The 27,305-nt window shown below is 46.3% G+C and overlaps 1 protein-coding gene across 1 annotated transcript; it reads left to right on the top strand.

The window, feature by feature from the left end:
• The first annotated feature begins 1,764 nt into the window (after positions 1 to 1,764).
• Positions 1,765 to 27,132, top strand: LOC115466288 (protein Bouncer-like). Its single transcript, XM_030197451.1, has 3 exons — positions 1,765 to 2,058; positions 19,081 to 19,215; positions 26,819 to 27,132. Exons 1-3 carry the CDS (start codon positions 2,007 to 2,009, stop codon positions 27,013 to 27,015), a joined length of 384 nt encoding a protein of 127 aa, XP_030053311.1. The 5' UTR covers positions 1,765 to 2,006; the 3' UTR covers positions 27,016 to 27,132.
• Positions 27,133 to 27,305: the final 173 nt, after the last annotated feature.

Genomic DNA, 27,305 nt, shown 5'->3' with positions numbered 1-27,305 from the left:
GTGCGCCATTGCATGGTAGTGAATAACACAGGACAGGCCACACCCTTTTGGATCTCAGTAATAACTCATGTTTTATAATGATGCTTATTGTTGTTCTGTGCATTCCCTGCGTTTGTTTTTATTTTGTCAATTGTTTTCTCTTGTTCTTGTCAATCTGTTTTGAATTTTAAAATATGTAAAATGCTCTGATGTCGTGCATGAAAGGTCCAGACCTCAGATTTTGGGAGGGGGACACAAAAGTTTGTCCCACCCCCTCCACACCCATACCCACAGTGATGTAGCCATGGGGGGCCTTGGCCTCCCCAATTTGGGCTTGGCTCCCCACTCAAGATTGAGGCGCTGTCTATTGATTTGGCTGGCAGGGGTCCCCAAGCCTTGCCAGCAGACCCCCTCCTCCTCATGAAGCCAAGCAGTTTGTGGCAGTATACCTGGGCCGTCGCTGCAACGACCGAACATCCCCTCCCCCCCTTTGCACATGTTTGGGTTTTTGTGAAACTGAACATGCGCGAGGGAGGGCCTCCCCCCCCCCCCCCCCACATGCACAGAAACCAAGCATGCGCAGGGACGGTGCGGTCAAGGCCCATGAAAAGAATCACCACCTACCTGGTCTTATGAGGAGGAGGGCTTCCGCTGGCAGGGCATGGGGACCCCCACCAGCCAAAGCAATAGACAGCACTTCAATCTTGTGAGGGCCCAAGACCCCCCCCCCCCCCCATGGCCACACCACTGGCGGTATGACAAATGTATTGAAATAAAATAAAAATAAAGATTCTATAAGAGATCATATAAGATATAGCGCATGGCTACAAGGGGACATAGTCCTGGACAGAGCATGAAGGGGGGGGGGGGCATGGGTTTGTCTCCAATTTAAGCACGGAACTTATAGAATATTATAAATTATGCCCGATGCAGGACGCATTTAGATGACCCCATCTGTGCCTGTCATTGACCTAAATTTAAGTGCGTCAAGTGGGTTTACGCCACTGGTCTACAACAGAATCCAGGCGCTCAGATGCCGCTCAGCATTGGGTTGCCTCAAAGAAGGTGCCCTGTTGTAGAATTGCCTCTTTCGTGTCTAATTACCCTGAGGTGCTCCAATTTCTGATGCCGGAGTCTTAGAAGGAAGGAATAAGGTTATCCATCATACATCCCATGCCCTTGAGGCCTTGTTGGGCTGGGGAGAAAATGTCTTCCAGGGTCCTCCTTTGTTGAAATTCACACCTCTCTCCAAAATGATTTGAGAATCACTCTAACGAAAACAACCTCCAGTCAGGCCTGTCTGATCATATCTAAGTGGATTGCACTACTGAACGGAAGGGTAGCCAAAGACCAACATGGCCGCATGACAGTGCACCAGGTATGAAATTAGGCAGACTAGTTGAGTCTAATGAACCTTGTCTGCTGTTGACAGATCCTGTGATGAAAGGTTATAGCTTTCTTCCTTATGCAAGGGCTGCAGGGGGTGAGTGGGGAGGAGGGGCAAGAGTAGAGATTGGATTACAGCTCCTATCCAAGAATTTTCCATTTATCACAAGAGAAGACCACGCCTTGCCCGATCTTGGAACCCAGAACCATGCCGGTTCCTCAAAATTTCCCTGGCACATAAACAAACACAAAGTTCCTCCTTTGATAAGGCTCCATCCCCTTGGCAAGCCCCAGCCCCCAAGCCCCAAACCTGGCTCTCGTTCAAGTGCCGTGGCTCACCTTTGCTTACTTCTCTCTTAATGTGGTTTCTCTGGGAAGGAATGCCTACTCCACCTTGAAACTTTTGGTCAGGGAGACAAAAGCCCCTGCCGACCTGCCGGAGGGATATAAAAGTTCCCCTTGGTTCCCTGATTCGCCTAGTCCAGCGGCAGCAGTGGCACGGCAGTCTTGTGTCCATGTGGGAAGAGCCACACACCAGCTCCTGACCTTGATACAACTCAGGATTTCTGTCTTTCTGCTACAGAGACCTAAATTGACAAGGGTGGAAAGCCAAAGAGAGAACTGAAGAACAGAAACATAAGATGAAGTTACTGCTGGTCCTCATGTTATCAGCTTGGCTCTGTGCCGATCTAGGTAAGAAGGAGGGGTCTCAGCTTGGAGAAAAGACAACTGAGAGGGGGTATTATAGAAGTGTATACAATCATGAGTGGGGTGGAACTGTTCCTTAGAGAACAGCTGGTTAACCTTTCCAAAAGGAAAACAAGAGGACATGAAACTAACAGCCAGGAGATTGGAAACAAATTGTACAAAGTTGTTTTTTTTTACACAGCACATAATGAAGCTGTGGACCTGTTGCCAGGGGGTGTGGACAAAGTGACCAATATAGCAGGATTCAAAAGAGAATTGGACATGTTCCTGGAGGAACAGACTTGAGAAAGTCATTAGAAATGGGCTATGGGAAAGATCTGCTTTTTTGGTATCTGCCAATTCTTGTCAGAGACAGGATGCTGGGCTCCATGGACCTTAGCCCAGCTCAGCAGGGCTTTTCTTATATTTTCTCTTAGCTGTGAATAGGTTATAACACTTTAAAATCTGCCTCACGGGGCAGGTACTCACATAGACACTGTACACACACACGCACACACACACACACACACACCCACACACACACAGTCTCACCAAAGGACAACAAACACACAGTGCACAGGCAGGAATAGTGCAAGATTCAGAAACACACACATGCAAACATATGGACACAGACACAGACACAGAAACACCACGCACATACAGACAGCAACAGTGCAAATTTCACACACACACACACATACACATGAACAGAGACACAGATAAACACACACACACAGACCACAATAGTGCATGTTTCACACACACATAGATACACACACACATGAACACACAGAAATGCATGTGCACACGCGCACACATACACACACACAAATACACACAGAAATACATGTGCACATACACACACACAAACACACACACAAAAATACACACACACATGAACACATGCACACACACATGAACACACACAGAATACATGTGCAGACGCGCACACACACACACAGAAATGCACAAACACACACATGAACACATACACACACACATGAACACACACAGAAATACATGTGCAGATGCACACACATACACACACACACACATGAACACACCAGAAATACATGTGCAGATGCACACACATACACACACATGAACACTCAGAAATACATGTGCAGATGCACACACATACACACACATGAACACACTCAGAAATACATGTGCACACACACATACAACACACACACACATGACAACACACAGATACATGTGCACACACACACGAACACAGACACACAAACACACAGATAGCAACAGTGCAAGTTTCACACACACACATGAAAACAGACACAGGCAAAGACAGACAGACAGACACACACAAGCACAAACACACACACTCACTCTTTCACGCTCACATGCTGCCCCATTACAGTATAGGTGTGTCCGGAATCAATCAGCTCAGCCTCCCTCACATTTCTCACACCCTAGTGTAGTGCTTCTCACCACTGTCCTGCAGGCACTCCTCACAAGCCAAGTTTTCAGACTTGCCATTATGAATGTGCATGAGAAGGATTTCCATATATTGCAGGCCCATTGTAAGTAACTAAACCTCATGCATATTCCCTAGGGTCAATATTCAGTCACTGGCAGTGTTTTGCGGACCAGTGCCAGTGTTATTCCCAGATATTCAATGCCGGACACTCTCTGGACTTCAGCATTCAATATCTAGTTTACAGAGCCCGCTAACACAGAGCAGAGAGTTGCACAGGGATAGAAATTTCACCCATCTCTGCCAGTGCCCAATGGAATCTAACCCATTCCCACCCATACCCGCTAAAATCCATTCCATCCCCACCCATTCCCACAATTAATCTCCTCCATCCCCACCCATACCCGCAGGAGTCCATGCTGTTATTTACTTCCTCACAGCCCCCTGTTTCCTCCCAACCCCAACAGCTTCTGGCGGTTTTTGGATGGTATTCACTATTCAACCAATGAGTGTTCCAAGCCTCATTTTGGAGCTCCAACTGCCTCTCTCCGTATATTCTCAGCCTCATTCTGGTTCTCCAATTGCTTCTTTCAGTGCATTCCAAGCCTCATTCTGAAGCAGTGTTGCCAGGTGGGCGGTTTTGCCGCCCAATTGGGCGGTTTTCCGCGACCCGCCGCGGGAAATTTTTGCCCGCGGCGGGTTGCGGTTTTTTGGGCTGTTTTTGGGCTTCCGGGCGGTTTTTTGTGCGGCTTTTTTCGGCCGCGGGGGGCGGGGTTAGTGACGTTTTTGGGCGTGGTTAGTGACGTAGGAGGCGGGGGCCGATGACGTGGGAGGCGGGGCCGATGACGTGAGAGGCGGGGCCGGTGACGGCGGGGGCGGGTTAATGACGGCGGGGCGGGGTGATGACGCGGGGTGGGGGGTCAGGGGCGGGGTTTGAGTTTGGGCGGGTTTTGGGCGGGTTTTGTGCTGGATTGGGTGGGAAAAAAATTTTCCACCTGGCAACACTGTTCTGAAGTCACCAGAGATTTTTGACTACACTCTGGCAGTGTGTACCAAGGGGGGGCGGCGGGGGCGGTCCGCCCCGGGTGCACGCCGCTGGGGGGTGGTGCCGCGGCGCGCGCCTGTTGCCCTGTCTCCGAGTTCGCAATTCGCATGTGTTCACTGCTCCCTCCGAGTCTGCCCCGGAACAGGTTACTTCCTGTTCCGGGGCAGACTCAGAGGGAGCAGTGAACACATGCGAATTGCGAACTCGGAGACAGGACAACAGGCGCGCGCCGTGGCACCCCCCCAGCGGCGTGCACCCAGGGGGGTGTTATTTCAGCGGGGGGGGGGGGAAGAGGTGTCATTTTGCCGGGGGAGGGGGTGCGCTGCACCCGGGGGCGCATCGGCGGTCCGCCCCGGTGTCAGCTAGGGTCGGAACACCACTGCACTCTGGCAGGAATCCCACAGCAACTTCTTCCATTCCTGTGGGAATCCATTGGTAACTCCTTCCATTCCTGCAGGAATCCCGTGGAACTCCTTCCATACCTGTGGGAATCGCACGGGTTCCACGGGATTCCTGCAATCCCCATTCCCTTGCAGCTCTCCAACGCAGAGCTGGTTAAGTCTGATACTGAGCACTTAACCGGCTATGGGTTAACACATAAAGATAGGACTGATTTTATGCGGTCCCATTTATGCAGTAAACTTGACCTATTAAGTTCTGAATATCGGCACCTAACCAACCAAGTGCTGACTCCATCCCCGGAAAGCCCCCAAAATAGCCGGTTTTCACTTAGGTGCTAACTGCAGTTCGTTTTCAGCAGCAAAAACCGGTGAAGTTGCTGCTGAAAATGAGCAGATAGCTCTGAACAGGTGATGTAAGCAGCCAGGAGCCATTTCTAAAGTTCCACCCTCTTGTAGAAATCCTGAAAACCCCAGCAGTATAGATGTGCCTTCAGGAGAAGGCTGAGAAGTACCTGCCCTGCAGAATCAGCTTCCCACCTCACTCCAAGTCAACCGAAAAGGCATGAACCATGAAGTCACCTGGATTTTCCCGTGAAAACCAGAATTACAATCTGCACTTGCCTGTTCCTTGAACCTAGGGTGAGGTGACACTCCTACTGCAGAACCTGCCAAGTTATCTAGTTCCAGGGACAGACTTTTTAAGCAGTCCTGGTTTTGAACTTGCATCTTCAGAGCGGTGTGGTAGCTGTGATCACTGATTCCAACCATTGAAATCAGTGCTGCGGCCTGCGGGTCCCATAATGCATCAGGATGAGGTTACCTGAAATCCAGAGCTGGCCCAAAAGTTCCCTCCTGGCAGAAGCGGAGCCAGTTTGACGGCGCGGGGAGGAAGCGAAAGCGTCGCGAGAGCTGACTTCCGCCGGTGCACATTTTCAATGCAACATGATTAGAAAAAAATAGGTGCCGGTGCTGGCAGAACTCTGTTTGGGGGAGCGGCCACTCCCCTGGCACCCCACCTAACTACGCCACTGCCTCCTGGAACTGGGTAACTTGGCAGCTATGAAGTGAGCACAAAAGAGAAGCCTGAGTGAAGATTTGAAATGGAGGGCTCTATACACGCCCGGTGGGTACAGATGTTATAGCAGCAAGAAGTGTCTTCAAGTGTCGATGTGTGCTTTCGGTTTTTCTCGGACTCGCGCGCATTTCTTTCTCACTACTGTCGCTTAGGGGCTTGCACGAACTTTGTTCTGCTTCAAAGTAAAGAAAACACAGCAGATTTTTAAGAAAGAATCGAGAGATATCCCCTCTTCAAACACCCTAACGCCTGTTCTCAGCTGGCGCTATTTTTCAGCGGTAAGGTGGCTTTATTTTATGCGCTGTTCTCTGAGCATTGGGAGGCAATAGGAAATGACCTCATTAACATCTGTTTGACTACATTAGCATGCTATTTGCATTCATCTTTGGCACACTCGTTTCCTGCGCTAGAGCCTCTGAGCATTCTGTGCTTATTAGTGCAGGCACTAGTCTGACACCAGGGGGGCAAGATTCTCCAGGTCCAGCTTCCAAGGGGTGCCCGACACTGGCAAGGCTACCGGAGACAGGCAGAAGGTTCTACTCCCTCAGTCTGTCTCTCTCCTGAACCTGAATGTTGGGACCCAGGTGACTGCGTTAACTGCGTTAAGGAGGGGTGGTGGGGGCGGTCTGCCCTGGGTACACGCCGCTGGGGGGGTGCCGCGCACCTGTTGGCCGAGTCCGCTCATTCCCTCCCTGCTGCTCCCTCTGCACGGAACAGGTTATTTCCTGTTCCGGGGCAGAGGGAGCAGCAGGGAACGAGCGGACTCGGAGCCGACAGGCGCGCAGCACCCCCCCCCCCCAGCAGGTAAAAATGCACCCGGGGCCCGGGGGGGGGGGGGTCGCACTGCACCCGGGGGGGGGTGTAATTTTGTCGGGAGGGTCGTGCTGCACCCAGGGGGGGTGTAATTTCACGGGAGGGCGCGCTGCACCCGGGGGGGGGGGCGCATCGGCGATCCGCCCTGGGTGTCAGCCAGCCTAGGAACGCCACTGCATTAACGCAATAACCCAGGTAACGGCACACAGGAGCAGAAGAGAGACAGATTGAGGGAGGAGCAGACATAGAAAGATAAGGGGGAGGCAGCCCAAGTGGAGGGGGGGAAGGCAGCGACAGCCCTGCCCCATGCCTGGCTCTGTCTCTCAGCGACCCTGTCTGGCACTAAAGGCCTTTACTGCCTGTGTTTGCCTCCAAGCATCGGGGCCTCAGGGAGACAGAGCTGCAAGTACTATGAGGCAGACTGAGCTCTGCATGAAGCCTTAGAGATTGCCAGTGAAACCAGTGAGTGTCCTGGGAAGGGACCATTTAAGTTCATTAGATTTATTTTTATTTATTTATTTTTTGTTACATTTGTACCCCGCGCTTTCCCACTCACGGCAGGCTCAATGCGGCTTACATGGGCAATGGAGGGTTGAGTGACTTGCCCAGAGTCACAAGGAGCTGATACAGTCAACCCTCCATTTAACAGACTAATTGGGGGGGGGGGGGGGGGTGTCTGTTCAATCCAACTGAAGAGCACTTTTCCAAAATTCATAGTCCATTATTTGTCATGTTCAGTTATGCAATTAATTTCATTCATCAAGGCAAGGTTCGTTTACTGTAGCTTATTCCTGTGCCAAAACTCACCAAGTCCATGTTATTTTAATAACTGTGGGCCCTGTTTACTAAGGTGCGCTAGCGTTTTTAGTGAACGCTAAATGCTAGACTCTCCCATATGTTCCTATGGGTGACAGCGTTTAGCACGTGCTAATCATTAGCACGCACTAAAAACACTAGCGCAGCCTAGTAAACAGGGCCCTTTGTGTTGAATACTCTGTGCAAAACTCACTGAGTCCAAAAGCTGCCACCACGGATAGCTCAAAACTGACAAAAATGGACTCAGTGAGTTTTGGAAAAGCGCTCTTCAGCTTTCCGTTAAATCAAAATGTCCAAACATGATTACATTTTATATATTTTAAAGTTCAGTACAATCAGTTTTATATTAAACCCCACAAATTTAGCTACATGCGAGAGCATTACATATCATGCATTAAGAAATACATACTTTTTATTTGTTTATTTATTTGTTGCATTTGTGCCCCACATTTTCCCACCTATTTGCAGGCTCAATGTGGCTTACATAGTACCGTCAAAGGCATTTGCTCAGTCGGTTGATAACAAATACAGGTTGAATAGTGATCATATGAGGTATAAGTGGAGGGTTGGAAGGGATGAAGATTGCGTGTTGTCCAGTACGATTATAATCATGCCGTGTTGCTGGGTGAAGAGTTTACGTGGGGTCGTTGGGGTAGGCCGTTTTGAAGCTTTAGGTGGTTAAGCTAATTAAGTTACGTGTGGTGTTATAGAATCCGCACGGATTTTGCCGCCTAAATACTGTACATACAGATAAATATATTTAATTGTTTTGTTTTGGAATTCTGTTGCTTCTTGAATTCTGAAATCTTGGCTTGTGACCGTTGAATAATGAATGTTAGCACTGTCGTCGAAATAAACACATAGCCACCGCCAAGTTGTCCGTTAAATCCGAAATCCGTTAAATCAGGGTCTGTCGAATCAAGGGTTGACTGCAGTGGCGTAGCTACAGGTGGGCCAGGGCCCACCCACTTAGGACTCAGGCCCACCTAACAGTAGCACTCATTTAGTGGTAGCTGGTGGGGATCCCAAGCTCTGCCAGTTGAAGACCTCCCCCTGATGGTGCTGAAAACATTGCTCTCCACTTCAGCAGTCTGAGCTTCCTAAGCTGGCACCTGCGCATGCTCAGTTTTTGGCGCATGCCTGCTGCAGGCTGCCAAGGTGGTGAGCAGTGTTTTTCCGCCAGCTGAGATATATTTTAAGTTGGTGGGGGAGGGGGTAGAACACTTGGTGCCCACCCACTTCTTGTCTAGGCCCACCCAAAACCTGCTGTCTAGCTACACCCCTGGTTGACTGTATTTGATACATAAGGAAGGGGCGGAGCCACACAGTAGCTCACATTCCCTGGATTGTTCAAGCACCTGCTTGTTCAAACATACATGAAGTGATATTGTTCAAATATCACTTCATGTATATTTGAGGAGCTGAGCAAATGTGTTATAGCAGGGGTGGATGTAGGGCCAGGCCAACCATTTTGCAAGGCTAGGCGGTTGCCTAGGGTAGCAGCTTCTGAGGGACAGCAAAAGGCAGCTACAGTCAAATAAAAATAAAAAAATAGATACTGACAGCCACACAAACTCAACCATCAGTGAATACTTTTGCCTGCAGGAAGGGTGGTTATTTGTCAGATAATCCATAAATCTAGGTAAATGACTTTTGCAAATTGCTCATTTTTTTATGAGTGTGTGTTATACAACAAAGTTTAGCATTTAAAAACATGATGTCTTGGAGGGGCAGATTAGAGGCCTGGAAGTTAACTGAGTGGGGGAGGGGGGAGGTGTATGACTGAAGGGTCACCTAGGATCTCATTACGCTTATACTGGCCCTTGGTGGAGGTCTCAGGGTGATGAAGAGGACAAGTCAACAGGTCCAGGGGAAGACTCCATGGTGGGGGAGGGGGAAGACAGAATAGTCAGCGGAGGTAGGCAGGGGGGGATGGGGCAGCCAGAATCCTTCATTGCCCCACTCCGCCTGCTCCTGATAACCTTCTGGTTATTTTCTTCATAAAAACAAAAACATCCAGCAACCAGCGTGGGAAGCAAAAAAAAAAAAAAAAAACTTGAACAGTAATTAAAGATGTTGTCAGGTCTATGGGTTTCTGTTTGAAGAGCACACCCTGATAATTAGCTGCCACTTAGTTTCTTGGTGGTGTCCTGAATGAGTATCGCACTTTGCTCCCAGAATAAAAATAAATGCCTAGGATTGCCCACTTTTTTCCAAAAAGAAATATTGCCACCTGCCCTGCCTTGCCTCTTGCCTCATTTCTGCTTTTCTCCTTCTACAAAACTAACTCCCCACCCCCATCACATAATCCATCCCCCCCTAGAGCTCCCCCAAAATCAGGATCCATAATCCATCTCAATCTCCAGAGATCCCCCTTTCCATACACATCTTCCATATCATCTCCCGCTATATATGTCCCCCCAAGTCCCTCTGCAACTACTCACATCCCATAAATGCCCTCATCTTCCCTAGACACATCTCCAAGGTCCCTAGAGTACAGAATGACACAGGGACAAAGCTTGTCCTGTCCCCACCGACTCTGTCCCCATCCCTGCCCCATCCCCACAAGCTCTGTCCCAATCTCCACTCTGTCCCCGCTGACTCTGTCTCCATCCCCGCCCTGTATCCACAGGCCCTGTCCCTGTCCCCACCGTGTCCCAGTGGACTCTATCCTCATCCCCAAAGCTCTGTCCCAGTCTCCACTCTGACCTAGTGGGCTCTGTCTCCATTCGCACCCCCACCTCCACAGGCCCTGTCCCCGTCATGTCCCAGCGGGCTCTTCCCTCATCTACAAAAGGGAAGGGGGAATGGGACTTATATACTGCTTTTCTGTGATTTTTCAAACTATATTCAAAGCGATTTACATATTATATACAGGTACTTATTTTGTACCAGGGGCAATGGAGGATTAATTGAGTTGCCCAGAGTCACAAGGAGCTGCAGTGGGAATCGAGCCCAGTTCCCCAGGATCAGAGTCTACTGCACTAACCTCTAGGCTACTCCTCCACACAAGCCTCAAACACTTGTGATTTTATGAAGCACTGTTCTGATTTTGTACTCTGTGGATGAATAATAAGCACTGTCCCGTCCCCATTCCTGTCCCTGCAGTTAAACGCGTTTTCCTGTCCCTGTGTCATTCTCTATCCTAGGGCATCATCTTCTGATCAATCAGGGTAGAAGGCACAGTGCAAATCCTCAGCTGGCCAGTTATGGGACTGGGAGAAAGAAGAGATATATGGAAAGGGGCTCTGATTTTTTGAGCATTAATGCTGGTGTCATTCGGAGCGATATGCTATGATAGAATAATAGTTCTCCTTGTCTTTTTTTTTTTACTTAGAGGTGGTACACAGTGGCCTGCGGTAGTGTACGCGTGGGTTTTGGGTGCGCGCAGAATTATTTTTCAGCGCACCTACAAAAAAAATGACTTTTTAAAACATTTTTGCCGAAAATGGACATGCGGCAAAATCAAAATTGCCATGCGTCCATTTTGGGTCTGAGACCTTACCGCCAGCCATAGACCTAGTGGTAAAGAATTTGGGCAATAATGACCTACGCGCATCAGTTGCTACTTGGCGTGCATCCGCTACGCGCGTCCGAAAATAAAAATAAATTCTGACACGCGCCAAAAATGAAATTACCGCAAGAGGCACACGGTAGTCGGGCGGTAAGTCTATTTTGGCGTGCGTTAGGCGTGCGTACAACCTTACATGGCTTAGTAAAAGGGGCCCTTGGTACACTGCACTTGTACTTTGTATTTTTGCTATTGGGTTTGCATGATTTGTTTGCTTTTGTGTTCTGTCCTGGTTAATTACAACGTTCTTTTCTGCTCCGCACTGCTTTCACTTGGTTTGGAAAAGTGGTATAAAAAGTCTTAATTAAACAATAAATAATCCTTTCCTCCTCTTCCTATCCTCATGCCATCACCCTTTCCTAAGCCTTCTTTCTCCTCACCCTGTGTCAGTCTTTTCCCATCTCCTCTTCCTTCTTTCCCCAGCTCCGCTTAACATTAGAGAGTTGCACGGAGGCAGAAATTTTACCCATCCCCAACAGAATGTAACCCATACCCACCCGTAGCCATTAAGGTCCATTCCATCCCCACCGTCCTTCACAATTAATCTCCTCCCCCAACCTGTACCTGCAGGACTCGACGCTATTATTTACTTGTTCACAGCTCTCTGTTTCCTCCCAACCCCAACAGACTCCCATGGTTTTTTTGGATGGTATTTACTATTCAACCAATGAGTGTTCCAAGCCTCAGTTTGGTGTTCCGGCTACCTCTCTGGGCATTCCAAACCTCATTCTGGTGCTCCAATTGCCTCTCTCAGTGCATTTCAAGCATCATTCTGGAGTCTGCAGAGATTTTTGACTACACTCCCGCGGGAATCTCACGGCAACTTTCTTCCATCCTCATGGAAATCCCGTGGCAACTTTTCTATACCCACAGGAATCCTGCGGGTTCTGCGGGATTCCAGCAATCCCCATTCCCGTGCAGCTCTCTACATTCTGTAACCCCCCCAGGGCGGTTAGCTTAGCGGGGTTTAAAAAGGGTCTGGATGGCTTCCTAAAGGAAAAGTCCTTAGACCATTATTAAATTGACTTGGGAAAATCCACTGCTTATTTCTGGGATAAGCAGCAGCATAAAATGTATTGAGCTTTTCTGGGATCTAGCCAGGTATTTGTGACCTGGATTGGCCACTGTTGGAAACAGGATGCTGGGCTTGAGGGACCTTTGGTCTGTCCCAGTATGGCAATACTTATGTACAGGAAGTATTTTTTCACGGAGAGAGTGGTGGATACTTGGAATGCCCTCCTGCGGGAGATGGTGGAGATGAAAACTGTAATGGAATTCAAACATGCGTGGGATAAACATAAAGGAATCCTGTTCAGAAGGAATGGATCCTCAGAAGCTTAGCCAAGATGGGTGGCAGAGCTGGTGGTTGGGAGGCGGGGCTAGTGGGCAGACTTCTATGGTCTGTGCCCTGAAAATGGCAGATACAAATCAAGGTAAGGTATACACAAAAAGTAGCACATATGAGTTTATCTTGTTGGGCAGACTGTATGGACCTTGAAGGTTTTTTCTGCCGTCATCTACTATGTTACTAGTTACTTATGTACTTATGCAAGCCATGCACTTGCACAGGGTAGCAGCTCTGAGTAGACAGTGTTGCACTGAGCTGCAGTGGACCGGGTATTGTTTCTCTTGCACCACTCCTCTTCTTCCCCAGCCCTCCACAGCAGGATGTATAGAAACAGAGCCAAGCCAGCTTATCCACTTCTCTCCTGCCCTCTCCTTTCGCTGAAAACAGGAGCAGGCAGTTAAGAGAACAAATCTCAACCTGCTTCTTAAAGGCTAGTCTTGCAGTATGAGGTGTGGCAGTCTCTGCCTTCTGCTATGGGGGAGAGAAACAGCAGCAGGAATGAAGAGGAGAGAGGTTAGGTGCTTCCTGGGGCACTTCCTGCTGGGCAAGGAAGATGAGAAAACAGGATGATGCATTAGAATGTAAGGCAGTGCTTCTGATCTCTCTCCTGGAGGAGGCATGCCTAGGACTATCACAATGAATAGGGTTACCATATTTGCGGAGACATAAAAAAGGACACAAAAAATAAAAATGATTGCTAAAGAAATATTTGATTGTAGCAAATGTGCAAACGGCTTTTAGTTAATGAACACACATTAAAAGTGACTGAGTTATAGTACAGAAATAGATAGTAATCTACTTTTCAAAAACTTGAATTGAGTGAGTCTGAGTGAATTTGAGTGAGTCTGAGCCCAAGCCTACTTATCAGAAGAGCGGATATCCCTCAACAACTGGCTGGCATCTGAGATACATGTGAAAGATTTTTGCAAGACTATGCTTTAAGTTGTGAGCAGTGTTGCCATATAAAAAAAAAATTCCCACCCAAAACAGCCCAAAAACCGCCCAAAAACCGCACACACCCCACCCCCGACGTCATCACTCCCGCCCCTTCCGTCATCACCCCCGCCCCCGCCATCATCAGCCCCACCCCTTCCGTCATCACCCCCGCCCCTGCCGTCATCAGCCCCGACCCGTCATCATCGCCCAATACGTCACCTCGCCCCACCCAATACGTCACCAAACCCCGCCTCTGTCGCCGTTAGCCCCACCCCCCGCCGGCCGAAAAACCGCCCAAAACCCGCATGACAAAAAAAACCAAGCCCAAAAAACCGCAACCCGCCGCGGGCAAATGTTTCCCACGGCGGGTTGTGGAAAACCGCCCAATTGGGCGGGAAAACCGCCCATCTGGCAACCCTGTTTGTGAGGCACAACAAGCTAAATTCCTTAAACAGATTCAGCAGGAACAGAGAGGAGACCAGCAATGCCTTTCTCTCTCTAGCGCCCCCATGTGTCCAGACTGACTAATAGACCAGAGATGGTTTCTCTCATTTTGTGGGTAGGTGTTGGTCATAGGCACATAAAAGAAAGAGAGGACATTTTCCTAAAAATTTAAAAAACCTGGAGGACATATCTGAAGAAATCCAAAAGGAGGATATGTTCTCTTAAAAGAGGATGTATTTATTTATTGTATTTGTACCCCACATTTTCCCACCTTTTGCAGGCTCAATGTGTATGTTAACCCTAACAATGAATATGTATGAGATAAATTTGCAGTTATTAGCATAGGCGCCCCGTATAAGAGGCTTGGGGAGGCTAAGCCTCCCCAGCCCAAATGCAACCTTCCTCCTCTTTTGGAGTGCTGCTTCATGCAGAAACACATGAGATATAAATGGAACTGCCCCCCGGCCGGCCGGCCGCCCGCTCGCTCGTCCACCCCTCTGTTCCCGATTCAACAGCTGTCAACAAACAGAGTGTGTGTGGGGCCATAAACAACCTCCTTGGCCATAAAGCTCTGCACGTCGCTTCCTGGAATCCTGCCTGAATAGGATGCTGCATCATAGGGGGTGGGACCGGAACAACTGTCAGCAACGTGCGCTCCACGGCCCCGCAAACAGTGTCTGTCCACCGACGTCCACTGAATCGGAGAGGCAGCGCAGAAAGGCAGCTTCTTTTTCTTTTTGTGGCTGGGGGAAGGAAAAAAAGACAGAGACGGACGGTAATGCTGGAGATAGGAAAGAGAGAGGATGATGGGGAGGGAAGAGATAGAGGCTGGATATTTGGGGGGAGTCAGACAGAGGAGCAAGGCTGGATATTTTGGGGGAGAAGAGGCAGATGGGCAAAGCTGGATATTGAGGGGGGGAGTGTTCTTCTTTCTTTTTTTGACTGCTGGCTTGGCTGTAGTGGTAAGGTAAGAGGGTCCAGGGACTCCATGGCGCATGCTGTGTCAAATTATTTAAAAAAAATGCGTGGGCCATCTGTAAAAAGTCTAAATCTGTTCTGGGAGGATAAGCATTAGGCAGTGCCATAAAAGGTGGAGGACACAAGATTTTGCTTTCTTTTTACTTATTTGACAGTTTTTTAATTTATTTGAAAGCTTCCCATATCTAGATTTAAATATTATGAAATAAAAATTGAACATCACTAAAACTAAAACAGCTTAAAATTATTATAGATGGTAGAACTGGACATAGAGGGGAGGGCAGGGGAGAGGAGATTTGCTAGATATGGATGGAGGAGAGGGCAGAGGAGAGAGGAGAGTTGCTGGACATGGATGGATGGAGGAGGGCAGGGGAGAGAGGAGATTTGCTGGACATGGAGGGGAGGACAGGGGCAGAGGAGAAATCACTGGACATGGAGGGGAGGGCAGGGGAGGGAAGACTGGAAGGAGATGCACATGGATGGAGGGGAGGGAAGAGAGCAGAAATCTGGACATAGATGGAGTGGAGGGCAGGGAAGAGAGAGAGAAATCGCTGGACATGGAGGGGGAGGACAGGGGCAGAGGGGAAATCATTGGGCATAGGGGGGAGGGCAGGGGAGAGGAAAATTGCTGGATTTGGATGGATGGAGGGGGCAGGGGAGAGGAGATTTGCTAGATATGAATGGAGGAGAGGGCAGGGGAGAGAGGAGAGTTGCTAGACATGGATAGATGGATGGATGGAGGGGAGGGCAGGGGCGAGAGGAGAGTTGCTGGACATGGATGAATGGAGGGGAGAGAAGACTGGAAGGAGATGCACATGGATGGAGGGGAGGGAAGAGAGCAGAAATCTGGACATAGATGGAGTGGAGGGCAAGGAAGAGACGAGAAATGTTGGGCAGGAATGGAGGGAAGGAAAGACAAAGGAAGGAGATGCACATGGATGGAGGGGAAGGGAGAGAGAAGAAATACTGGACATGGATGGAGGGGTGTGAGGAGAACTGCTGGATATGGATGGAGGGAAAATTGCTGAATTTAAGGGCTGGATCGGAACACTTTGAGGGCAGATGCTGAAACTGGAGAAAGGATAGGGACAGGGCTACAGATGGTAGACAGGACGCATAACGACACAGGAGGATGGTGGACATGGTGAGAGAAAAATATCAAATGGAATGAAGGCACTGCATAAAACAGAAGACACTGGGACCAAAGCGAACAGAAAAACTAAATGATCAGACAACAAAGGTAGAAAAAAGTATTTTATTCAGAATTTATTAATTGGAATATGTCAGCTTTTGCAAATGTGCATCTGTGATATTTTGCATGTAAGTTTCAATTTTTCTAGTATTGCTGCATGCTGCGTCTGATTTCTTGAGGTAACTTTCCAGTTCAGTATTTTGCCTTCATATCTGTTGTGTCATGTGTTTTCATGTGTGATCAAGATGCAGTATTCTACTAGCTTGTAGTATTTGCAGCCTTTTTTTTTTTTTTTTGTTTCACTAGGTTGTGTACTGATGTTTTAGAACCCGGTGTAATTACAGTGCTGCCTTTCCACGCATAAGGTTGTAGCTCGTCCTGTCCTTGGAATTAGTGCTGTTATGGTTTGGTAAGGTTATGAGTGTGTTTTTGCACAAGTTTGTGTATAGTGTTTGCACTGGAGCGATTGTGTGTTGGCCTTACTGAGGTGGCACCAAAACATCAGAAAGGGTGTAGAGCCTAAATCATGACACACTACCTCTTGAAGGATCTACATATGGTCGTTAATAAAAGGAACTAATTGTGAACACTATCTACCCTAAAAGAGTGTTTTGTGGCTCTACATGATAATTGTGATATTATGATCCCTTGCTTCATATTGTTGACGGTCTGCATTTTCCGTATGGGTGGTATATTGGTCTATTAGGGTCTGCCCAGTGTAATATTTATGGTACATTAAGGTTATGAGTGTTTTTGCACAAAGTTGTGCATAGTGTTTTGCAGTTGAGCGATTGTGGTTAGTATATGCTTTGAGCAACTACTTTATTCTTTGTCATATGATACATATCTTAATAAAAGGTATTAATTGTGACTATTGTATTTTTACTTTTTTTTTTTTCTGTGTGTTGTCAGACAATTATGGATGTAAGCTCCACCCCATATCCATGTCTATGTTGATATTCAGACCAGTGCCCAGTTAGCTTGGTGCATAAAGTTAGGACAGGCTTTTCGCTATCTTACATTTATGCACTTGCTTAGCTGGTTAGTGGATTGAATATCACTGCTATCTGGCTAAGTAATAGCTCCGCCCAAGCTCTGCCTCTGGACTGCCCCTAATCTAGCCAGTTAGGGTTAGGGGATGGCCAGTTAGCAGAGATATTCACTGCCTGGTTAAGTACCGCTGAATATTACCAGCCGGCTAGCTCAGCGGGGTTTAACCGGGCAGAAGCCTCTCTTGCCTGGTGTGGCGAAACAGGGGATTGTCCTGCTTGTAAATTATATGCACTACCCCAACTGCAAAGGATTAAAATATAAATCCACATACGCAACCAGTTTCTCCTACATTTGCACGCAACTATGGAACGCATTACCAAAGGCCATAAAAACAACGCAAGATTTAACTATCTTCCGAAGGCTACTGAAAACTGATCTATTCAAGAAGGCACGCCAATAATATTTATCCTCAATACTAAATAATGAGACTACACATGAACTAGAAAAATCGAACTCTTATCACTTGACTGACTAACCTCTTTCACTTTAACCCTTATGTTGAATATGATTTCTCTACAGTCAATGACCTAATATATGTTACAATCCTATCTATCACGCAGGAATCAATATGCACTATCACAATGTATTCTTCTTCACCATGTATGTATGCACCTTAATGCAATGACTTTTGTACTCTGCTACCCGGAAATGGCAACCACCATTACGGCAAATGTAAGCCACATTGAGCCTGCAAATCGGTGGGAAAATGTGGGATACAAATGCTACACATAATAATAATATAATTTTTATGATGTGCGTTTCTCTTGTTTGGCCAGCAGGTGGTGTCTGTTTCCTGCTTTTAAAGCTGTTGCAGACATGACAGTTTCTTTCCAGTTTAAATCCTGAGGGAAAGTATCCTGCTGTGCCACTGGCCACAAACCTCTCACTGTTAATTATTGTCTGCAGTTTAAAAAACAGCCAAAAGTTGCTGAAAATGCTCAGTCTCAGATAGGGAGTAGAGAGAGAAAAGATCTCTTTACTGAGGCCCTGTTCAAACCTGTGAGCAGTTATATTTTCCTGAACTCTCCAGGAACTACTCAGGTAGTAAATAAGTGTTTAGTTATTTTTAGGTTGATTCCTGTTTAATGTACCTGTTATTGTTCGCTATTTCCACCAATTTCTTCACCATACACTGTTCTATTTTTCTGATAATAAACCATAAATAGTTTATTAGCTCTGTTGTCCTGGACTGACTAAGAATCATGGTGTTTGTGTACTTGGTCTGTGGGTGCTTTCTAGGAACTGTGGGACCCCTAGAAGTGTGGCCCTAGTGTCCTTAGAAACCAACGGGGAATTACTGTAAGTTGCGGGTAGGAGACTCGCCCAGAGGCAAGCATAACCTAGTGCGGTGGGGGGAAGGGTATGCCAGTGTAGAGCACATGCCCAGGTGCAGGCAGGCCTGAGCAGTGCTAGGACAGACCCTTTAAGAGGCCGTAGGGTTAACTCCCAGGTAGGTGTTAGACATTTCATGACACCTGGTTAAACCCTTTTTTAATATTAACCCCATTATTTACATATATAGTGTGTTCATATATGCAAATAAATGACTAGAATATTTGGCATTTATGTGCATATATACCTTCTAAATCTGCATGGCTCCTTATAAAATTTCCAGCTGAGTGACCATGTATTAAGAGACCCAGTGACTAATATGATTTAAGGACCTGTCATTTCACCCTCCTTACTGCCCTCTTTTCTGCCACTGAAACATGTGTGTTGTATCTTCTCCTTTTTATTGGTGTACTTGTTCTCTCAGATACTGCTGAGGGGAAATGGATTGTAAAGTTTAATCTGTGTTCTGACACTGTCACACTCATCAGAGCTGGTGGAGGAAGGCTGAAACTTTACATGCTTTTCTTTTTCTCCTATTCACTGATAGATTTGTGTGCCTCTTGACATGTTTTATTTTTCTTTGCAGGTCAAACACAATCTCAGAACCTTGACTGTTACCAATGCAAATTCAGATTCAACTCTTATTGCATGCATACCATCAGTCCTGTGATCAGTTGCCTCAGGAGTGATAATTTCTGTGGTACCACCAAAGTCTCTATAGGTATGTATATACAAGGCACACATATAACAAGGCTGTAGGAGGGGGACAGCTACACAGATCATCCTTCTTACTACTCATCTATTCAGTTATGTGAAACAAAAACTAGATGTAAATTGAGTCCACCCATCTTCCCATTAGATTGTGCTCTGAAAAAAGAACATCTTAAACAGAAATTATGTTCTGTGCTACCACAAACACTTAGCTGGAGAGATGAATACTAGAATTCCTTTGGCAGGAACTACCCAGTCATTTAAAAAGATTAGCTTCCCTAGTTAACACATCTGCAGCTTTCCACCCCATTGCCACTCTGCAGTATAATATATTTATTTATTCAAAACTATTTATATGCCAGTTTCCTGGTTAGAGAGATGTGGTAGCCGTGTTAGTCCACTTCTAAAGCCAGTCAACAGAAATAGAATAAATAAAACATAGAAAAGAAAATAAGATGATACCTTTTTAATTGGACTAACTAAATACATTTTTTTATTAGCTTTTGAAGGTAGCCCTTCTTCGTCAGGTCAGAAATAAGCACATTTTGATAAGTAACAGCATATATAAGTGAAACATCAAAGTATTTCAGTGACAGTCTGAAAGATGAGGGAGGGGTGGGCTAGGTGAGAAACAGAGAGGGCTGAGAGCATGGTACCGGAAGATTGGAGGGTGGCCAATGTAACACCGATTTTTAAAAAAGGTTCCAGAGGAGATCCAGGAAATTATAGACCGGTGAGTCTGACGTCGGTGCCGGGCAAAATGGTAGAGACTATTATTAAGAACAAAATTACAGAGCATATTCAAAAGCATGGATTAATGAGACAAAGTCAACATGGATTTATTGAAGGGAAATCTTGCCTCACCAATCTACTACATTCTTTGAAAGGGTGTACAAACATGTGGATAAAGGGGAGCAAGTTGATATTGTATATCTGGATTTTCAGAAGGCGTTTGACAAAGTACCTCATGAAAGACTCCAGAGGAAATTGGAGAGTCATGGGATAGGAGGTAGTGTTCTATTGTGGATTAAAAACTGGTTAAAAGATAGAAAACAGAGAGTAGGGTTAAATGGTCATTATTCTCAATGGAGAAGGGTAGTTAGTGGGGTTCCCCAGGGGTCTGTGCTGGAACCGTTGCTTTTTAACATATTTATAAATGACCTAGAGATGGGAGTAACTAGTGAGGTAACTAAATTTGCTGATGACACAAAGTTATTCAAAGTCATTAAATCGCAGGAGGATTATGAAAAATTACGAGAGGACCTTAAGAGACTGGGAGACTGGGCATCTAAATGGCAGATGACGTTTAATGTGAGCAAGTGCAAACTGATGCATGTGGGAAAGAGGAACACAAATTATAGCTACGTCATGCAAGGTTCCACGTTAGGAGTCACCGACCAAGAAAGGGATCTAGGTGTGGTTGTAGATGATATGTTGAAACCTTCTGCTCAGTGTGCTGCTGCGGCTAAGAAAGCAAATAGAAAGGTATTATTAGGAAAGGAATGGAAAACAAAAATGAGGATGTTATAATGCCTTTGTATCGCTTCATGGTGAGACCTCACCTCGAATATTGTGTTCAATTCTGGTCGCCGCATCTCAAAAAAGATATAGTGGAATTAGAAAAGGTGCAGAGAAGGGCGATGAAAATTATTAAGGAGATGGGATGACTTCCCTATGAGGAAAGGCTAAAGTGGCTAGGGCTCTTCAGCTTGGAGAAAAGGCGGCTGAGGGGAGATATGATAGAGGTCTATAAAATAATGAGTGGAGTTGAACAGGTAGATGTGAAGCGTCTGTTTACACTTTCCAAAAAACTAGGACTAGGGGGTATGCAATGAAGCTACAGTGTAGTAAATTTAAAACGAATCAGAGAAAATGTTTCTTCACTCAACGTGTGATTAAACTCTGGAATTTGTTGCCAGAGAATGCAGTAAAGGCGGTTAGCGTAGCGGAGTTTAAAAAAGGTTTGGACGGCTTTCTAAAGGACCAGCCCATAGACCATTATTAAATGGATTTAGGGAAAATCCACTATTTCTGGGATAAGCAGTATAAAATGTTTTGTACTTTTTTGGGATCTTGCCAGGTATTTGTGAGCTGGATTGGCCACTGTTGGAAACAGGATTCTGGGCTTGATGGACCTTTGGTCTTTCCCAGTATGGCAATACTTGTGACTTATGACTGAGAGGGTGGGGGACAGGGAGATATGCATGGTGATCAGAGGGTGACAAAGCAGTGACATTTCATGGTTTATAATGGGCTAGAAAACCCAGATCTTTGTTAAGTCCTGTCTGGTGGGTGTCAAAATATTTAATCATTTTGATTTGAAAGGTCTTGCGTTCCTGTATTGTTTTAAAGTTTCCTTTAAGTATTCTCAATATAAAATCATTAGTACAGTGTTCTGGGTTTGTGAAGTGCTGTCCCACAGAGGTAACATCCTGATTGGCACTGGCATTTTCATATGATGTCTATGTAAATTAAATCTTCTTTAGCATTTGGCTTGTTTCTCCAATATAGCACCTGTCATCACATTTTTTACAGGATGACATATACTACATTGAAAGATGAGCATGTGAAGGAGTCCTTTATGTTGAATATTTTTCCTTTGTCAATGATCTGGGGTCCTGTGAAATGTTTTGGCACAGTTTGCAGCTGGATATATTGCAAGGATGTGTGCCATTCTCTTCTTTTTGGGTCTCTGTTGAGAGCTTGCTTCTCAGTAGCTTGTGTTTTAAATTGGGTGGCTGTGGGAAGGCCACACTGGTGGGGATGGGAATATCTCTTTCAGTAATTCATCCTGCTGGAGTAGTGGCTGCAGATCTCTTATGATTTTCCTCAGTTTTTCCAGTTCTGGGTTGTATGTCATTATAAGCTTTCTTTTCTTTGTACTGTAGCAGATTTTCCCTGGGTGTTTTGGGAGGAAGCAACATTCTTGGAGATTATTTTGAGGTTGTATCCTTTCTGTTCGAAGGATGCAGTCAGGATTTTGAGGTGCCTGTCTCTGTCCCCTGGGTCAGAGCAGATACGGTGTTATCTTGTGGCTTGGCTGTGGATAATGGATTTTTTTCGCATGTGAAGGGTGGAAGCTGGAGTTGTGGAGGTAGCTGCATTTGTATGTGGGTTTCCTATATATGGATGTTTGTATGTAGCCATTGCCGATTTAAACTGTGGTGTCCAAAAAATTGACTTTTTCTGGGGAGTAGTCAATTTTGAATCTGATTGTAGGATGGTACAGTATGTATTAAAAGAACTGTAAAATTGTTTTACAGTTTCTTCCCCTCAGTCCAATCATAAAAATGTCATCAATATACCGGTAGTATTTTAGGGGTTTGGTCTGGTATGTATTCAGAAATGTCTCTTCCAGTTCAGCCATGAAGAGGTTGGCATACTGGGGTGATGCCCTGGTGGCCATCGCAGTGCCCATGATTTGTAGGTAGATATCATTGTTGAAGCGGAAATAATTGTGAGTTAGAATAAATTTGATTAATTTTGTAATAGTTTCTGGTGAGTATTGATGGTCCAGCGCGGATGTTTTTAGGAGTTTTTCACATACAGCTATGCCATCCTACTACTACTACTTATCACTTCTATAGCGCTACAAGGCATACGCAGCGCTGTACACCATACACAAAAAGACAGTCCCTGCTCAAAGAGCTCACAATCTAAATAAGACAGGTAAACAGACAGAACAACTAAGAGGTAAGGGAATTAAAGAGGTGGGGTACAGGGCAAGTGAGTAGAGGCTAGGAGTCAAAAAGCAGTGTCAAAGAGGTAGGCTTTTAGCCTGGACTTGAAAACGGCCAAAGACGGGGCTAGACGTACAGGCTCGGGAAGTTTATCTGTATGGGGAATGTTGCTGTATAGTGATTCTACATCCATTGTGAGCAGAAGGGTACCCGGTGGTAATTGCTTGATATTTTTCAATTTATTCAGAAAGTCTGTGTTGTCTGTTGAATGAAGCTGTTTGTCTTGTGCACAAGAGGTTTCAGAACCCCTCTATAAGTCCAGATATTTCCTCCGTGAGTGTGCCAATACCCGATATGATTGGTCTGCCAGGGTTTCCAGGTTTGTGGATTTGGGGTAACACGTAGAATGTGCCCACAGAGGGCTGGTTTGGTATGAGTTAGAGGCAAAGTCAATTTTATTTATTATACAATTTCAAGAAACATAATCACAATAAATCAGATCACAATAAATGATCATTAACAATCACATGAAACAAACAAAGAAATATCCAAAAATAAAGAAAATAACAAAAGAGAAACCACAAAATTAAGCCAAAGCCTGTACAAGCAGAAAGGCTTTAGTGTTCTGCCTTATATTCCACAAACAAGATTAGTAACCAACTCAGTAGACACTCTGAGACATGTAGAAATTGTTAAAAGATGTTTTAAAAAGTGTATTAAAGGAAGTAAGGAAGATTCAGTATAGGCTCTCCCCCTCCCCTCCCCCCCCCCCCCCCCCCCCCCCCGCATGGCCACGCAGTAAGTGGAATCTTTCACATGGCCATTTATTTTTTGGCCTTTTTACCCGCTGCGGTAAAAAGGGCATCAGCGCATGACAGAAATGGCTCCCACCACTAGCACAGGGCCCCATTTACCGCAGCTTAGTAAAAGTGCCCCAAAGGGAAATTCTATAAATTGTGGGGAGGGGGGGGGGCAGTTATAAAGCAGGCCTTCTATTTCATCACTTCTTTAAGGTCGTATATTTCTTCAAGGTCATTGTGCTCTGAAAACACTACTTTGTGGTAAAAAGTGGCCTTAAGCATTTCCCACTCACTAAGGGCTTCTTTTACAAAGCCACGCTAGCGATTCCCTCGCGGCAAATGAGAGGAAACCCATAGGAATTGAATGGGCTTCCTGTCATTTGCAGCACAGGGAATCGGTAGCGAGGTTTTGTAAAAGAGGCCCTGGGGGTCATTGTTACTGCAGGCCTTAAAAACAGCCTTTTGTATTTTCGTGTATTAATGGCCGTACACTAATGTTGACTGAGGGAATACAACCATCACAGGTCAAAAAAAACAAAACAAAACTCCACAAAAATGCAAAACCAGGCAGAAGTGCTGTAGTAGAGACCTTGGAACAGGAATATTTCCCCTGATGCAGGCAACTATGCGTGACAGGGAATCCCTGTCAGGTGCAGACTGATGGGCCACAGCGAAACGATTGTTGGAATTCTGGTGACACGAAGATAAGATACGATTTGATAAATTAACTGTAGGAATGAAGTATTTTTGCCTGCAGTCCTTTGTTTTTTTCCTGTTTAGGTGACAGCATTTCACTCTGCCTGTTTTTGCATTTTTGTGGAGTGTTTTTTTGTTGTTGTTTTGTTTTGGTTTTTTTACCTGTGATGGTTGTATTCCCTAGCTCTATGCGTTTGTAAGGACTGGAGCATGGGTTTGACTACTGAGGTCTTTTTTTTTCTCACTTTTTGTGTAAACTTGCCGGACACTGGTTTGTGTGCAGTCAGAGTGGGTCGTAGTTAGTCTTTTTGGAAACACACTAACAAATTGTGATTTTTCTGTATTTGTGTTTCCGGCTCGTTTGATTGTTTGTCATGCGTGTAGCCATTAAAAAAAATTTGAAGGAAACTCAAGACCTAGAGGATAACACAAGAACTTCCAACGGGGGTTGTGGCCAAAAGTGTTCTTTACTAGGCACCAGAAGAGCCCTTACACAGCCTCAGGTGTCAGATACAATTGTACCGCTCTGAGGATGATCAGAGGTAAAAATAAGCAAAGCCGCAGCTTAATTCAAACAGCGTCTCTTTGAACTCAGTGCAGTGGCGTTCCTAGAGTGGCTGACACCCGGGGTGGATCGCGCGATGCGCCCCCCCCCCCCCCCCCGGGTGCAGCGCGACCCCTCCACCCCCAGCGAAACGACCCCCCCCCCCCCGGGTGCATTTTTACCTGCTGGAGAGGTGCCGCGTGCCTGTCGGCTTCACTCATTCCCTGCTCCCTCTGCCCCGGAACAGGAAGAAAGCTGTTCCGGGGCAGAGAGAGCAGGGAACGAGCGTTGCCGACAGACGCACGGCACCACCTCAGCGGCATGTACCCGGGGCGGACCGTACCCACCGCCCCCCTTGGTACGCCACGAGAGTGGCGTAGCTACAGGGGGGCCACGGGGGTCTGGGCCCCCCAAATTTGCTCTGGGCCCCTGGTTTGGCTGGGGGGTCCCCAACCCCCGCCAGCTGAAGCCTTCGTCCAGCACTGGTCTCCTGTGCCGCCGCATTACCTGCTCTGCTTTCTCTTCCCCTCACGGTCCGACACGCTTGTTTTAGTAAAACTGAGCATGTGCGCACGCTCAATTTCATTTAAACGAGCATGCCAGATGTGAGGGGGAGAGAGAGCAAAGAGCAGGGTAGGCAATGTGGTGGTGCCAGAGACCAGCGCTGGATGAAGGCTTCAGCTGGCGGGGGTTGGGGACCACCGCCAGCCAAGGTATGTACAGGGCGGCTTTTCAAGGCACTGTGAATGACACTCTTATTTGTTACATTTGTATCCCACATTTTCCTACCCAATGTGGCTTACATGGTACCGTAAAGGCGATCGCCAATTCCGGTATGAACAAATACAAAGTGATGTAGTGGTAGAATAAAGTTCATGTGTGACAGACGCATTAGGGAATCGTAAAGGGGAAGAGTTAATTTATGTCCAGTACTAGCTTTGGCTTCGTTGTGTTGCAGTTGTTCAAGCATTTAAGTTGGGTTGGTGGGGTATGCCTTTTGGAACAGGTTGGTTTTTAGTAATTTCCGGAAGTTTAGGTGGTCATACGTTGTTTTCACGGCGTTAGGTAATGCCTTCCATAGTTGTGTGCTTATGTAGGAGAAGCTGGATGCATAAGTTGATTTGTATTTGAGTCCTTTGCAGCTTGATACAGATATGATATAGACATTTAAATACTTGAAAGGTATTAATATAGGAACAAATCTCTTCTAGAGAAGGGGAAATGGTAAAACTAGAGGACATGAATTGAGGTTGCAGGCTGGTAGACGTAGGAGTAATATCAAGAAATTCTTTTTCATGGAGAGGGTGGTCAATGCCTGGAATGTCCTTCCGAGAGAGGTGGTAGAGATAAAAGAGTGACAGAATTCAAAAAGGCGTGAGATGAACCCAGATTGAGTTTTAAGTACAATTGTATCTGACCTTCCAGTTTCTCTTTGGACTTTTTTTCATTAAAAAAAAAAAAGTACCACATGACCATATAGCGCCACCCACTTTGCAGACGGTAAAGAATCATGAGGTAATCCTGCGCTAACTAGTTAGCGTGCGGAGATGTGATACGCTCATTTTTCCATCCCCTGACACACCCCCTGCAAAAAAAAAAAAGACCAAAAATGCATTAGTGCCCGGATTAGCGTATGCTAATTTGGCAGTTACTGCAGGGCACCTGCGTGTATCCCGCGGTACATCATATTAAGCTGAGAGCTGTGGGTGATTGTGTTCAGGGTAGGTTCTTGAAGTTTCTAATTGTTTGCATTTTACTGAATTGTGTTTTTAAATTGTAAGCTGCCTATCTCTTGTGGGTGTAGTGCGTAATGAAAACGTTTAAATGAAACACAAAACGACATTCTGATTCTCTTCTGGGTTTCTTTTTCACCACCTTCTCTCTCTCTTTCAGGCACCAACATGGTTTATAGCATGACAGGCTGTATCCTAAACAGTGAATGCAACCGGACCCTGCAAGAACAGAGTCCAACAAAGTTTATAAACTACAACACGACATGCTGTTACGGCAACCTGTGCAACTCCAGCCCACACCTGACGCTTTCCCTGCTCTCCGGACTGGGGGTACTGGTCCGCTTGCTGTTAGTATAACAAGATATAGGCATGAGGAACATCCCACAGTGTAGTGTGAAGGTTAAGATGGTCACGTTCTAGATTTCTACAATAGGGTTCTGGGTCAGAGGATGGGGGTGGGGGGATGAAATATGATGCAAAAAAAAAAAAACTGAATTGAACCAGCTGGGGGGAGTAGCCTGGTGGTTAGGGCACCAGGCTGACATCCAGGGAAGTCCAGTTCCAATTCCACTGCTGCTCCTTGTGATGTTGGGCAAGTCTCTTAACCCCGGGCAGGATCCAGATATAGGCAATCCGGGCATGTGTCT

Source organism: Microcaecilia unicolor, chromosome 3 (assembly GCF_901765095.1).
Source record: "Microcaecilia unicolor chromosome 3, aMicUni1.1, whole genome shotgun sequence".
Lineage (NCBI taxonomy): Eukaryota > Metazoa > Chordata > Amphibia > Gymnophiona > Siphonopidae > Microcaecilia > Microcaecilia unicolor.
Note: the sequence above shows the minus strand (reverse complement) of the source record. Positions and strands in the feature narration are given on the sequence as shown.